The 14167-nt window shown below is 31.1% G+C and overlaps 4 protein-coding genes across 4 annotated transcripts; 2 read left to right on the top strand and 2 right to left on the bottom strand.

Annotated features, from left to right (window-relative positions):
• Nucleotides 1-3361: 3361 nt before the first annotated feature.
• Nucleotides 3362-5296, top strand: LOC138184509 (PRADC1-like protein). The gene is made up of 3 exons (XM_069122537.1): nucleotides 3362-3754; nucleotides 3848-3960; nucleotides 4050-5296. The coding sequence occupies exons 1-3, from the start codon at nucleotides 3511-3513 to the stop codon at nucleotides 4476-4478; spliced, it is 786 nt and encodes a 261-aa protein (XP_068978638.1). The 5' UTR covers nucleotides 3362-3510; the 3' UTR covers nucleotides 4479-5296.
• Nucleotides 4576-7131, bottom strand: LOC138184503 (xaa-Pro aminopeptidase ApepP). Its single transcript, XM_069122527.1, has 6 exons — nucleotides 6995-7131; nucleotides 5727-6885; nucleotides 5310-5636; nucleotides 5111-5241; nucleotides 4854-5029; nucleotides 4576-4786 (listed from the first exon to the last, which is right to left on the bottom strand). Exons 2-6 carry the CDS (start codon nucleotides 6839-6841, stop codon nucleotides 4664-4666), a joined length of 1872 nt encoding a protein of 623 aa, XP_068978628.1. The 5' UTR covers nucleotides 6842-6885; nucleotides 6995-7131; the 3' UTR covers nucleotides 4576-4663.
• A 415-nt stretch (nucleotides 7132-7546) lies between these two features.
• LOC138184505 (heme A synthase COX15) lies at nucleotides 7547-9563 on the top strand. The gene is made up of 6 exons (XM_069122530.1): nucleotides 7547-7702; nucleotides 7768-7924; nucleotides 8011-8137; nucleotides 8395-8527; nucleotides 8601-9225; nucleotides 9289-9563. The coding sequence occupies exons 2-6, from the start codon at nucleotides 7769-7771 to the stop codon at nucleotides 9541-9543; spliced, it is 1296 nt and encodes a 431-aa protein (XP_068978631.1). The 5' UTR covers nucleotides 7547-7702; nucleotide 7768; the 3' UTR covers nucleotides 9544-9563.
• Nucleotides 9564-10405: 842 nt separating this feature from the next.
• On the bottom strand, nucleotides 10406-14160 carry LOC138184510 (ubiquitin domain-containing protein 1). The gene is made up of 4 exons (XM_069122538.1): nucleotides 14021-14160; nucleotides 13189-13548; nucleotides 12976-13094; nucleotides 10406-12901 (listed from the first exon to the last, which is right to left on the bottom strand). Exons 1-4 carry the CDS (start codon nucleotides 14100-14102, stop codon nucleotides 12740-12742), a joined length of 723 nt encoding a protein of 240 aa, XP_068978639.1. The 5' UTR covers nucleotides 14103-14160; the 3' UTR covers nucleotides 10406-12739.
• Between the last annotated feature and the right edge of the window lie 7 nt (nucleotides 14161-14167).

Below are 14167 nucleotides of genomic sequence, written 5' to 3'. Positions count from 1 at the left end.
CGGGTTGCCCCTGGCGACTGATTGCGTCACTGCAGCGCCGTATGACGTCACGCGACGCCACTGCCCTTGACCGCTCGAGTCCGGGGAGAGCGTCCTGACGACCCTCTCTTCCCCTTTTTCCCCCTCTGCCCGTCCCTTTCCTCCCCGCCCCACTCACAGCCGTCATCCACCAGCCGAGTCGAGGGAACGAAGGGGAAGTTCTGACGCCGTCGTAATCCGGAGGGGTAGAGTTATCTGTGAAAGGGAGCAAACTCTGCACCACGTACATGCACGTCGCAAGTTGATCGCGCTTCCTTTACCATCCACCACCACTTACCACGGAGGGTTGCAAAGGTGTTGTAAAAATAGTCGACTCGTACGTTCATCGTGGATATTTTAGGAATTACGTTGATCGCCGCTCCTTATTTTTATCGGCCACTTTCTGCGCCGTTGTAACGTTTGATTTGTGCATTAACCAGAGCCAGGGGATGGGGTGATAATGAACAGGCTTGGGCATATTTATGTAGAAACGTATTTTTATGAAGGATGATGCAAATCGATGAGCAATTAGCTTTAAGGTCAATCGATAGGGACGATCTTGGTTTAGAATATATATACATGTAGTATGTAGTTACGTTTCTGGTAATATTAATGTTGGCTCGTTTAATTATTTTTGGCATATTTCTTTCAATACCGTTTAAAACCGTATGGAACGTATTTAGATGTGGGTATATTAGAGGCGAGTAAGCGTTACAAAGGTAAGTAAAGAGGAATAAGATGTTTGCAGAGATTCGCTTCACTTAATAAATACGATACTGTACTTTGAATATGTAGTATACACCCCCGCTCGATAATCTTAGGAGAGTTATATTTACTTGAAAAGTAGAAAATATCAAATGATCGTTAAAAGTTACGAAGAATATAAATAATTTAGCGTGCTGTTTTACACGACTATGGAAACAGTTTATGTATAAGATATTAATGTATTAACGAGTTTTAAAAATGTTTGCAAAAGAGAGTTTATAAGCGACACGAAATATCAAAATTTCATTAAGAATGTCCTATTGATTTTTTATAAACATGTCCTATAACTTGCAAGAGGAGTATATTTTTGTATATTATACGCATTCTATGCGATGAAATTTATTGTCTTGAAAGTTTCCGTAAATAATCATAAAAATCCTCGATTTAATAACGAGATTAGTCGTGTACTAACATGGCATCGATTAGAGTGATTACATCGTTTCAACGATGTCATCGGCTCTTTCCGTTCTCTAAGTACATTAACGTCAATGGGATTCCGTTCCTGTGAATCGATTTTACAATGAACTCGATGCAAATAACACCTGCCACGTGCGAGCATATTTGCTTTCCGCGAGGCGGAGGTAGAAATTGGAGAGATTGAAAATTTATGGCAAATGATTTTATCTCACAATTATTTACGTCCGATAAAATCAAACCGTTCGAATCTCACCCTGGCGGATGATGGAGGCTGCGAGTCAACCACTCGATCTTCCTGTTTGCTGAATGCTGTAGCCCGTTTCGCTGACTCGATCGCGATAAATAATTTGAAGGAAAAAAAGTGTAACGCCGAACGAACGTTACGACTTAATATCGAATGCTTTATGCTTCATTAAAATATTTTTATGGCCCTGCAATGCAACTATTGGAACGGGATCGCGACTCGTGGGCGGGAAACGTACGCGTGTAACTTGCTGTTTCAAGCCCACTGCACAATGAAAAGCAGAAAAAAAGACGGTTACTATCCGACTTTCTACCATTTACGTCACAAGTGAATCTCGTGAAAGAAATCGAACGTGAGTATGTATTTCGGTTCTTGTCCAGGACATAGGATTCAGTCATATTGTTTCAAAATCGTGAAAAAATACAAATATTAATAAAACGTTTGGAAATACGAGCACGTAAATACTTTCTATCTTTTAGTCCAGTCGCGTTATGCAGTTTTATGTGCTTTATTATTATCAACCATTCCATGATGATATTTCACTTGCGATTGTTAAGAATATCATTTCCATATCCGAAAAAGTGACTCTTTCAACATATGCGAGAGAGAAAGTGATTCTAATATACCTTATATTTTACAGGTAGTCAGAAGTTGTCAAGTATCTCTATGTGTGCGTACATGTTCGTGTGTTTACCGAACCTACCCAGCTGATGTCTGTTCATTCACTTTGCTCATCCATTCATGAAATGCAGTGGAGTATCGCGCATGCGCGCATTATCGCTCCTTTTTATCGCTGCAATTTTATACCTTATCGATAGCCGAAACGATTATTTCGATTTTTCAACAACATCTTCCAACGTTTTATCTGAGAATTTCGAAGGAATATGTTTATCTAGAAAAATATCACTTCCTTTTCGATCAATCTCTAGTGATAAGTTCATTTATACGCCAATAGATAGCAGAAGTAGTTTCGGTTCCATTTAACGCGAACCGTGTATAAATATATTTTAATTGTATTTCTCATATAAAAATACAATTGCTAATACTTCTTTCTCTTATTTTTATGGATAATCGTCTGAAATATATAGAATTATTATGAATTGTTGTAGAGTGACAAATAAAGTTATCTTAAATTATCAACAGTTGATAAAAACTTTTCTATAAAAATCAACAGATAACAAATTTTTTTTCGATCGTTGAGGATAATTCGTTAAAAGCATAAGTGTCCAAAAATAATATACAAATTTGTTTTCCATATGTACATGTGTGTGAATTTTTAAATATTCAACACTTATAATGTTGTACTTTGCCATTAACTAGAGACAGGATAGACGTGATATCAAACGGAACTTTGTGTGTGAGATTGTGAAATACCCACATGTCAGAAAATCAGAGTGTTTTTCACACCCTCTACGATTTCTTACGGCGAATATTATATTATCGACGAAATACAGAATAGATTTAACATTTATGACGGCGACCTACCGATATCTTGCTGTTTTATCGATATAGTTACTAAGAATCCAGAATAATATTTAGCAGCCAATGTATACGAACGTAAGCCCTATTATTACCCCTGATATCAGCAACCATCAAAAGGAAAGTTGCTCCTCCACGTAGACCAACCTCTCCCCTAAAGCGAAGACAGCATATAAAAAGGCCTTGTATCACTGAACCTCGCATCTTTATTTTTTCATTACGAAATCTCCTCGAATTTCCGCGGTTCGAACAATATATAAATACCTTTCTTTTTGAGCTGATATTGACATTGTAACTGAACATGTAAATTGGTTTTTTGATAGTATGCAATGAAATAATTCTTCTTAAAGTATTGTAGAAGTATAAAATTATACTTTCGTCTACCGTTATATGTAAAATAACCTGTTCTATTATTTAAAATTTCATAGGAAAAATTAATTTTAATTTAAACCATTCTGATATTGAATCGATAATGTCGCATGTGATACGAAACCTGTAAGGGGCTTAGGTGACTCCCAAAACGTGAAACAAGAAGAGGCATTAAATTGTCAGGTCTATCATATTGTAATCATATCGCAACTGCATGTATGTTCGATCGAATCGCGTCGTCGCGTGTCACGGTGTACTATAGTACTATCGCATCGACAAGTGACGCGTGGAACGATTTGTCACTTGTCTGTAATGTTAATCGGGTTAAGCTTCTTATCATATTCGTAGTAATGTCATTAAAACAATGTGAATGCACCATGTTAATGGAAGGAATAAAATTTCTTCATTTCTACCCAATTATTGTTCTCTTCATCATCGGGATATTGAATAGCATTGGTAGAGGTTAGTAATTAGGTTATAAATAAAAACGTTACTTGATAACGTTTTGTAATTAAACAATTTTTCCTATGGCATTCCCTTATGGCACCCCTACAGGTTCTTACTTCAATACAAATATTGGTCCGGATGTGTTTTTTGAAATTATATATCCACCGGAATTGGAATATACATATAAATTAAGGCCCGCGAAAGATTTTGGAGCACCATTTGTAAGTATTATAAATATTCTAGAATTGATCAAAATATTACAAATAAGGACATTTCAATTTTATCTGTTATTTGCAATATATATTTTCAGAATGCAAGTTTTTTGGAGGAAGGAATCCCTTTAGTTCCAAATGACCCTCCTCATGGCTGTCAAGTAGCAAGAAATGCCAAAGAATTAAAAGGTAGAATTGCATTAGTTGAGAGAGGAGACTGTAGTTTCTTTGCTAAAAGTATAATGGCTGAAGAAGCTGGGGCAAAAGCTGTAATCATAGCAGATTATCACTCATCCTCTATTGAAGGATCAATAGCCAATTCTATATGGGCTGAATATTATTATATAGACATGATACGCGACGATACTATTCCTTCAACAAAGACAGTAAACATTCCTGCTGGATTTTTACACGGTATGAACGGCAAAATGATCTGGCAAACTCTAAAACGATTGAATCAACCATTTGCCTTAATTAATATCCCAGTAAACTTAACCACTTTTCACAGACACCCTTGGTTGTTTTAGTGATTATCAATAGGATTTTTCATTGATTTTCATATAATGAAACAAACGTATTGATTTACAAAGAATTAGAGTTTCAAAAGTACTAAAAAATATAGGATTACTTGTAATCAAAGTAATTATGTAAACAATTTATTGTGCATTGTACTTGTAAAAGGTAAGAAATGCAATCTTATACAATTTATTAATTATTTTATAAGAGATTTAGTTTCTCTCTCTAGCCACTTGAGTGCTTGAGCATTTTCTGGCCCTTGTAATAGAGGTTTTAGAGTATTTAAACATTTTATATGATAATTATTTAGATATTGAATCTGAAAAAAGATTTACAATCAATTATCTTAAGGCGATTAATATACAGAAAATAAATCGAATCTATACCTCATTATCTGTTAATAAGGATACATCAAGTAGCTTAGTCTGTATAGGCACCAGTGTAACAGTTTCAAATGTAAGAAAGCCACGATTCTTGTGATTGTAGGGTGTGTTTGCCTTTACTACCAATTCTATATTTTCCAACCTAATGCCAAATTTCTCATCCTCATAATATCCTGGTTCTAATAATTTTACCACATGTAATGACATTATTAAAATATACATATGTACGTGTAATGACAAACAATACTTTCACTTTATACCATTTGATAGAAACATCCCAGGTTGTAAACCTGGATCATCAGGATATGGTTTCCAAGAAATACCAATTGGTCCTTCGTGAACATTTAAATACGAACCTATTCCATGTCCGGTACCGTGAAGATAATTAAGACTGTAATTGTACATTTAGATATAAATAAATAATATTTTCCATTTTATAAGCAAAATAGGTATATTTACCCAACACTCCATAAATTTTCCCGAGCAAGCGAATCGACATAATTTCCCTGTATCATTAAAGGAAAAATGGCCGATGAAAGGCGACATTGTCCTTTAAATACTCTTGTAAAACATTCGCGCTCGAAACTCGTTGGATTACCAAAGTGCAATGTTCTTGTAACATCTGTGGTACCATCTCGATATTGTGCACCAGAATCGCAAAGATAAATTTCTTTGTCTGTAATTGGCACATTTGTTTTTGGTGTTGGTAGATAATGAATTATTGCTCCATGTGGCCCAACTGAAGATATTGTAGGAAAACTGAGCCCAATGAAATGTTCCTGCTCCCTTTTGGATAACATACATTATATTATATTAATAGAGAGAACTGTAATTTTTATATCAAAATTTTGTAATGTTGCATGCAAATTCTCTTACTGTCTAAATTTTTCAAGTTGAGTCGCTCCAGATATTTCTGTGATGATATTTTTTTTATTTTTAACCTGATCTTCCAACCAAGCGAAGTATTTTATGAGTGCAACTGAATCTCGTACGTGCGCAGCTTTCATTCCTTCTATTTCAGTATTATTTTTTATTGCTTTCATAACGCTTATCGGGGTAATTTTTGTATGCTTCTTTGCTTCTCCACAGTCAGCATGTAAAGCGTAACTAGAACCATTACTTATCCATATTTTGTCATTATTTGCATATGAACTTGCAATCTTTCTCAAAAAATCATGTATATCTCCATATGGATGATAAACTGCATTTACTTCTTCACTAATTAATTGTTGCTGAGCTTCCTCTGCAAGTTTGTTTTTATCAATGAATAAGTGTAAATCATCTAATGTAAGAATGATATATGCAAAGAAAACAGGGTTGTAAGGTATATCAGATCCTCTTAAATTTAGAATGTATGCTACTTCGTCTAAAGCTGAGACTACAAGTACTTTCACATTGTTTTTGTTCATTACTTCTCTACACATTTTCACTTTTTTTCCTGCACTACACCCAGAAAATTGCAATGGCTGAGGTAAAACAACATTAGCTGTAGGTGCAGGTTGTTCATCACCCCAAACTTTGTCAATTAAATTTTCCTCAAGAGGCATCAAACAATGACCAGCAGCAGTTAAACAGGTATGTAATACTGCCCATTCTGTGTAACTTATTAAATTAGGATCAGCCCCAATAGTAGACTTGGGAGGTAGATTAGAAATTAACCATGCAGCTCTGGTTGGAGTATCTAATAAACCTTCTTTCATTAAAGTCCATGCCTCTGGTGGATCGAATTCTGCTAAAGCTTGCATATAGTATCTTCCATCAGTCCACAGTATAGCTTTATTTTGTGTAATAATTGCAGTTCCAAAAGAACCAGTGAAACCACTTATGAAACAAATCCTTTTATCGTACTCTCTTAAATATTCTGATTGATGTGCATCATCTGAACTTACAACTAAGGCTTGAATACCTTTCCCTTTAAGACCACCTATTTGAACAGCTTCCATTAATTCTCGAAGCTTAGCTAATTTAGTAACACCACTTTTTTGTGCCATATTGATGTTTGTAATATAACAAGTTTTTATCAATATATGATGTACTGAAACAAAATAATATTATTTAATTAATATAAATGTAAATATCTTAAAATATTATGTGTGTATTTAAATTAATATGATGCAATTAAAAATAAAATTTAATATACTTACGACTGGTATATGTATTGTACACACGGTGAATGTCACTTAATTTATCCCATGTATTTCGAATAATAACAATGTCACCTTGTCTTATCGTAACAAGATAATCTTATCAAATATTTTACAAAAATATCAAACAATTGTATTCTTATTCCTTATTATGAATATAAAATATAAATTGAAAATTGCATATATCGATGTTTCAAGTTTGAAAGTATGACGTTTTAAGTATCGACTATTGTGTTTAGTACGAGGTTAGAAACGATATGATGCCCTTCAGGATTCAGTAAAGTACAAAAATAAATATTTGTCGGTAAACAATACCGGTTTAATACATAATTCCTTTACACCTATCTTTAGAATAAATTTAGCATTTGTTATTCTTATAATTTAAAATAAAACTGTATTAGATATCGTAAATTTTGTGGTGTTATCGTAACAATAACTTACTTGATAATTCATAAAGTAAAATTTCCATTATTATCAGCTTATCAGTATATAGTCTAATGATCAAAAATTAAAAAGTCATTTTCTCCAATTTTTACAATTTCAGTAATAATTCATTGGAATACATATGCATTAAGATGTTAAATTAAAAAATGTATAGAAAATATATGACTACTTGTTTATATTAAGTGGAAAAGTTGTTAGCTTGTAAAAGAACAGTATTATATATATATATATATATATATATACAAAATATAACATTACAACAACGTAAGTATATTTGCATGTTCATGTGTTAATATTACAATTTACTGCAAACTTGTGATCTTTTCTAGCATGTTGTATCTAACAAGGCATTGCATATCAACAATAACAAGAAACGGTATAACAAAATTTCTACCAATTAAACAAAATCTATATACATATACTCCAAAATCAGCAGTTACAAATTCAACCCTTACTCTTATAAGAAGGAATGTCATTTTGCATAAGGTGCTACATATTAATTTTATAAATTTAACATACAAAATAATAATAATAATATAACTTTAAGTAATTTTTGTGCGATATTATCATAGGATTTACTTAAAAATGGTGGCATCATAGCAAAAGGTTTCTCAACAAAATCAGCTGGAAAATCAAATAAAACTGTAGGCAAATGGCTCTTAACTTGCAGTGGCATGGTTTTTGTAGCTGTTGTTCTAGGTATAATCTTTTACTGTCTTTTTTACTATTGTGCTTGTACTATTATAAAAGCAATTGTAGATAAGACCTATGGCAAATAGTTTTAATAATAGTTATAAAAAAAAAATACTTTTAAAAGTATACTATTTATAGCAAATTAATATATATGTGTAATATACCAATATATGAATATATAAACCTTTATAAAGTATGATATGTAAATAAAGAAATTGAAAGAAAAAAACCATAATTACTCGTCCTTCCTTATATTTATGCAGGGGGTATAACAAGACTTACAGAATCAGGTTTATCTATGGTTACTTGGAAATTACTTGGTGAAAAAATGCCTACTACTGAAATTCAATGGCATGCAGAATTTGAACGTTACAAACAATTTCCTGAATATAAAATGTAAGATCTTCATAGTATAAAATAATTGTATAATACATTAAACTATATATATTTTATACAAATTTCTTTATAGAAATAATCAAAATATGACGTTGGAAGAATTTAAACGTATTTGGTGGATGGAATATTTACACAGAATGTGGGGACGTTTGATAGGTGCTGTATTCATAATTCCAGCAACTTATTTCTGGACGAAAGGTATGCTAACACCAGGCATGAAGATCAGGGTAGCTGTTTTGGGTTCGTTAATTGGCTTACAAGGACTTATGGGTTGGTACATGGTTAAATCGGGTTTGGAAGATCGTTTCGTGGAACCATCAGATGTACCACGCGTCTCACAATATCGCTTGGCTGCTCATTTAGGAATGGCATTTATTATATATACAGGATTTTTGTACAATGCTCTAGATTATTTAGTTCCTGCTCAGAAATTAAATCTTGATCATTCAAATGTTGATATTAGTAATCTGAAATCGAAGTTAAAGAGATTCAGAATGTTAGTTCACTCGACAAAGGGATTGGTCTTTTTTACTGCTTTGTCGGGAGCTTTCGTTGCAGGGATGGATGCAGGTCTTATTTATAATACATTTCCGAAAATGGCAAATAAGTGGATACCGGATGATGTATTCACGTTATCACCTCTACTAAAAAATTTTACGGAAAATCCAACTACTGTACAATTCGATCATAGAATATTGGTATGTTTTGACCATAACAGCCAAATTAATATACGGTACTATAAATTTTCTCTTTTTTTACAGGGTATCACAACTTTATCATTAATAACTTACATTGCAATTGCATCTCGTAAATATAAACTTCCTGGTAATGCAAAAAAAGCTATTGTAGCTGTGCTCTGTGCTGGCTATTTGCAAGTACTACTAGGAATTTCAACATTAGTACATCATGTGCCCTTACCATTAGCTGCATCTCATCAATCTGGCAGTCTTATTGTTTTAAGTACAATGATATGGTTGACTCATGAATTGAAATATTTAAAATATGTCTTAAAATAAATTTATAATATTATACAACATTTTATTATTTTATACGGCTTGAAAATTAACAAAAAAATACTACAATAATTTCGCAACATTATGCTTTATTTGACAATGTGTTAAGTTATAATCAATAATAATCAATATTCATGAAAATTAATTTACATGTGTTTGTTTTAAAGTAATATATCTATTACGATGAAATTTTAAGCATTTTTATATTACTGAAAATATATTTTTAATTTCATGTTTAAAAAAAACGAATAAATACCTATTTAAAAATAATATTAAACAAGTATCTGTAACAGTTTTTGGGTCGTAGTTGACAAATCTGACTACACTCGATTATATCTCTAACATGTAAATTAAAAAAATTCATTACTAACATCAACTGTCCTTCCTTATGCTTAGCATATATCAAATATTTAATGATGTTAGTACTGGCACCTAATTTCAAAAAACCAGCTTTGGTAAGTAATATTATTTTGTTCAATTAGTTTAAAAAATGTGTAAACCCTGCTTAATCAATAATTGCTATCTAATTATAATAATAATTTTCATTAACATTCCAAAGTTTCTTTTTTAAATGTTTTATAACTTCTGATTAGCAATACAGTGGATTCAACTTTATTTTTATTGGCAGTTATTCTACCTCATCTCCAATCAGTCATTCTTTGATTTTTTGTATTTTTCATTTAAAACGTCTTATATTGGTCCAACATAGCATTATTAATATTAAGCAGTAGCAATATTTAATAGGCGCTCTGAATTGCACTTTCGTTATTATAACGCTTTTTATTTACACTCGTCATATTTTCACTTTATTATATGACAATTGCGCCACATCACATATTTCTGTTTAATATTATACAGACATGAGTATTAACGGAAAATGTATATTATCATTCATACAAATACAAATTATATCACTTAAAAAACGCAACATTTATATTAAAATCTTTATATGAACATGTGTGAAAAATATAGTTTAATTGATACTATACAAAAAATAATCTTCCTGTATTGTTTGAATATCAATCAAAATGAACTTAAAATGCAGTCTTTTGCAATATGTTGCAAATAACTCAAATCCTAGATTGCAAAACTAATATCAGTCTGACAGAATTTATTGTTCCATTGAGAATCTTATGTCTTTAGTTCCTGGTAACGAATGTCTCTCTATAAATGCGATATTACCATTCCCATTTTCGTCGTTATGAACTAAAGCCTAATTGCACATAACCAATAGAACAAATGGAACACATTCCATTTTTGACTATTTCAATTATTATACATTGGAGATAATCAATCACATGAGCTAACCGGCCTATACTTTAGTCTATTGTTAACTATCGGTCATTTGTGCTTAGGCTAAAGATCATTTAAAATAATACTTTAGACAATGTTACTGCTTTATCAAAGAAATCACATGTTGGATCAAACAAGAATTCCTTCATTGCATCATTACAGATTATTTTACAAGTTTTATTTCTTTGTATAAAGAAGTGTTAGTCCTTGAACACAATTAATTAACACATAAATAAAAGACTGATCTATCTGAAACTCTTAAATTTAAAACAAGTGCTCCCTTTATTTGCACTAATTTTTATAATATGTCAAGGAAATGCATAGTTAACACAAGATTTCATATTTTTTATATGAACAGGGTTTTATACACTTATGTTCATATCTTTTAGTGGTTGCTTCCAGTCATTTTTTTGTCATTATAACTTGTATGCAATTACCCAATTTATAAATAAGTTACTTATAAGATTAAATATGTTTGCTTTGATACTCAAATTGAGAATAGTGGAACCAACATATGTACCTGTATACATACATATTTAATATATTACGTATTATACATACACGCACACGCAATACTATATATTATAATTTTATGATCAATGCATATGAAAAACAAACTTTATCACTGCTGTGTTAGTACAGTCAATAAATTCACACGCATAATATGTCATTTTTTATAATTATACTTTATATCATTTTTGCTTTCTGTGTAACATGTGGGGCAGAAGTAAGAATTAGGTGCTATTAAAATTGAACTAGCAATATTGATTTTACTGTGTTGATCATTTTATCATAAGCACATATAACACAGATGTGAAAGTGATTGTGCTGATAAAATTGTATAAAAATTATACGTTCTGCACCACATGTAATTTAATTATTAGTCTTACATCTTTTCTCGTGCATTATTCAGCTATGTAGACCTTATATAATATCTTATTAGTACTTATAGGAAGGAATCGAAGATTTTAGGCCACTAATAGGCCAAACATGTACTTTTGTGAAATAATTCAAACTTATGTCTTATAAACATTCACAATACGTTTACAAAAATTCAATGAATTCGATCAAAAGAAAAACATTATTGAACTGTATATTTCACACATTATGCAACAAAGGTTGTTAATAATCTTTTCTATTGATTTATCCTTAGAAAAATTATAGTTATTAATTATAAATCCAAAAAGCCTAGAAAATAAAATCTGTAAGAAATACAACAAAAGAATGCAATTTAATAATCAGCATATACCTTGTTCATTTTTTCACTATTGTCCATTGTATTTTTATATTCATCAATATTTCCGTAATTTTCTTATTATTATTATTGTTATTATTATAATCTTTTTTTTAAGTGTATGTTTTTATTCTTATATCATATAATTATGCAACATGGTTTAATAAGCAGCATAGAATAATTTTCTACATGTATACTTAGTTTCCCAAGTGTTACAGCACCAGCACCTTCGTTGGTAGTAACAAATTAGTATAACAACATTCCTGCTATGAGGTAAATGTTATTAATTACCAATCGTGTTTATACTTCTTTTTGTATAAGTATGTAATTTCAAACCAATGTTAATAAGGACTCTTTAACAGATTATTTCGACATGTATTTAGCACTGTATTTTTCTTTTGAGCTAGTATATAAATTAATAAAAATTAAATAATCACAACCCACAATTTAAACGCAATATTATTTAATACTTATAACAATTATATATTACGAGAATTATGTTTTAAGTGCATTTTATTATAAAAAATCACTTCAAGAATTGCTGCTTTGCTCTTAATAATGAGACAATATAAAATTAAAAAAGAAATATATTCTTACTTCGAATGCAGGTAAGAATGTGCTTATCAGAGAAAGATGGTTCAATATGACTTGTATATCTTGTATAATATTAGCTCAACTTGTTTTCACAGGACTGTCATCCAATTTTTCTGGATTTACAATTACTTGTATTACATAACCTGGTTGTATCTTTGCTTCTTCTATATGCATTTTATCACCTAATAACTTTCCACCAAAAAACCACCTTTGACGAGATGGTTCAAGACCTTCCTGACTCTATTTATATAAATTAAATCATAAATTAATGCAAAATAAAAAAAAAGATATTAATTTATATTATTAATTCATACCTGCAATTTCTTTTTAGCAGTAGCTATAGTGTCCTTACTGTAAACAGGCAATTTAACTTCTCCTAATGTAGTTGATAATCTCAGCTTCAATGTCTGCTCAACTCCACTATCAATAGGTTCTATAATTAAGTAAACAATGTTAAAAGTTAATTGACTTTCTGAGAACATGCTTGAATTCCTTTACAATTCTTTTATTGAATTTAATTGCATTACCTGAACAGTCAGCAGGAGAATCTCTTCCACTATCTTCTTTTACAATATTAATAGGATATGATAAACAATAAATAGGGACTTGATATCTGGTTCCCAATTCATCATAACATTCTGTTAAAAAACCATTTGGCACAGAAATATTAGCTCCATCTAATATAGCCTGTGCTAATTGATAATCCTGGGCTTCTGCTGCCGTTGCCCCAGCTCTTAATGCATCCCATATTTCTTTACGTCCATCAAATGCAGGTGCAGTATCCCAAAATTCATCTCTTTTACTTCTTAGCTGTCCTTCTGTCAAAGGTACATCTGATTTCCACCTAATTGCCTCATGGCATAATGGATGATTCTTCCTTGAATTTCCTGTATAAACAAAACATAATTTTATAACATAAGTAATACATTTGTTTTTTTATTCAAATTAAAGAATTACACAAAAGGCATATTACAAAGCTAATAAAGAATGAAGATAGTTACATGAAAACTTTGATTTGTGTTATACAATGTAATATGTATAATGATTCCAAAGTTTAACAAAGTGACAAGCAATTTTGAAATTCTTATATTTTTAGTAATAAAGTTGGAATGACAAATTTAATGATAGGGGTAATAAGTATAATGATATTTTTGGTTAACTTGTTTGACATTGTGAATCATTATAGTACATACATATAATTGTTCGTCAGTCGTTTTGTGTAAGAAATAATATGCAAATTCTAATACATAATACGCAATAAACGTTAGGTAGGAAGGTAAGGAAAAAACCAGAACTGTCTTCAAGGTTAGCTGTTGTTGATTGCAATTTTTACGCAGATAATTTCATTATAATTTTTACCTGAATTTACTCTCGTGGAATTTCCTGTACTGTTGTCGACAGAGGCATTTCTTGCCCTCGTTATGCCTATGCAGCCTCCCATCCTAGATGGCTAGTGTAACCAAACATTTCACTGAAATTTAACAACACCTCACATGCCATTTTCGT

Source organism: Bombus flavifrons, chromosome 10 (genome assembly GCF_040668555.2).
Source record: "Bombus flavifrons isolate JBK064 chromosome 10, iyBomFlav1_principal, whole genome shotgun sequence".
NCBI classification, from domain to species: Eukaryota; Metazoa; Arthropoda; class Insecta; order Hymenoptera; family Apidae; genus Bombus; species Bombus flavifrons.
The sequence above is the reverse complement of the archived record's forward strand: the minus strand, read 5'-3'. Positions and strand labels throughout refer to the sequence as shown.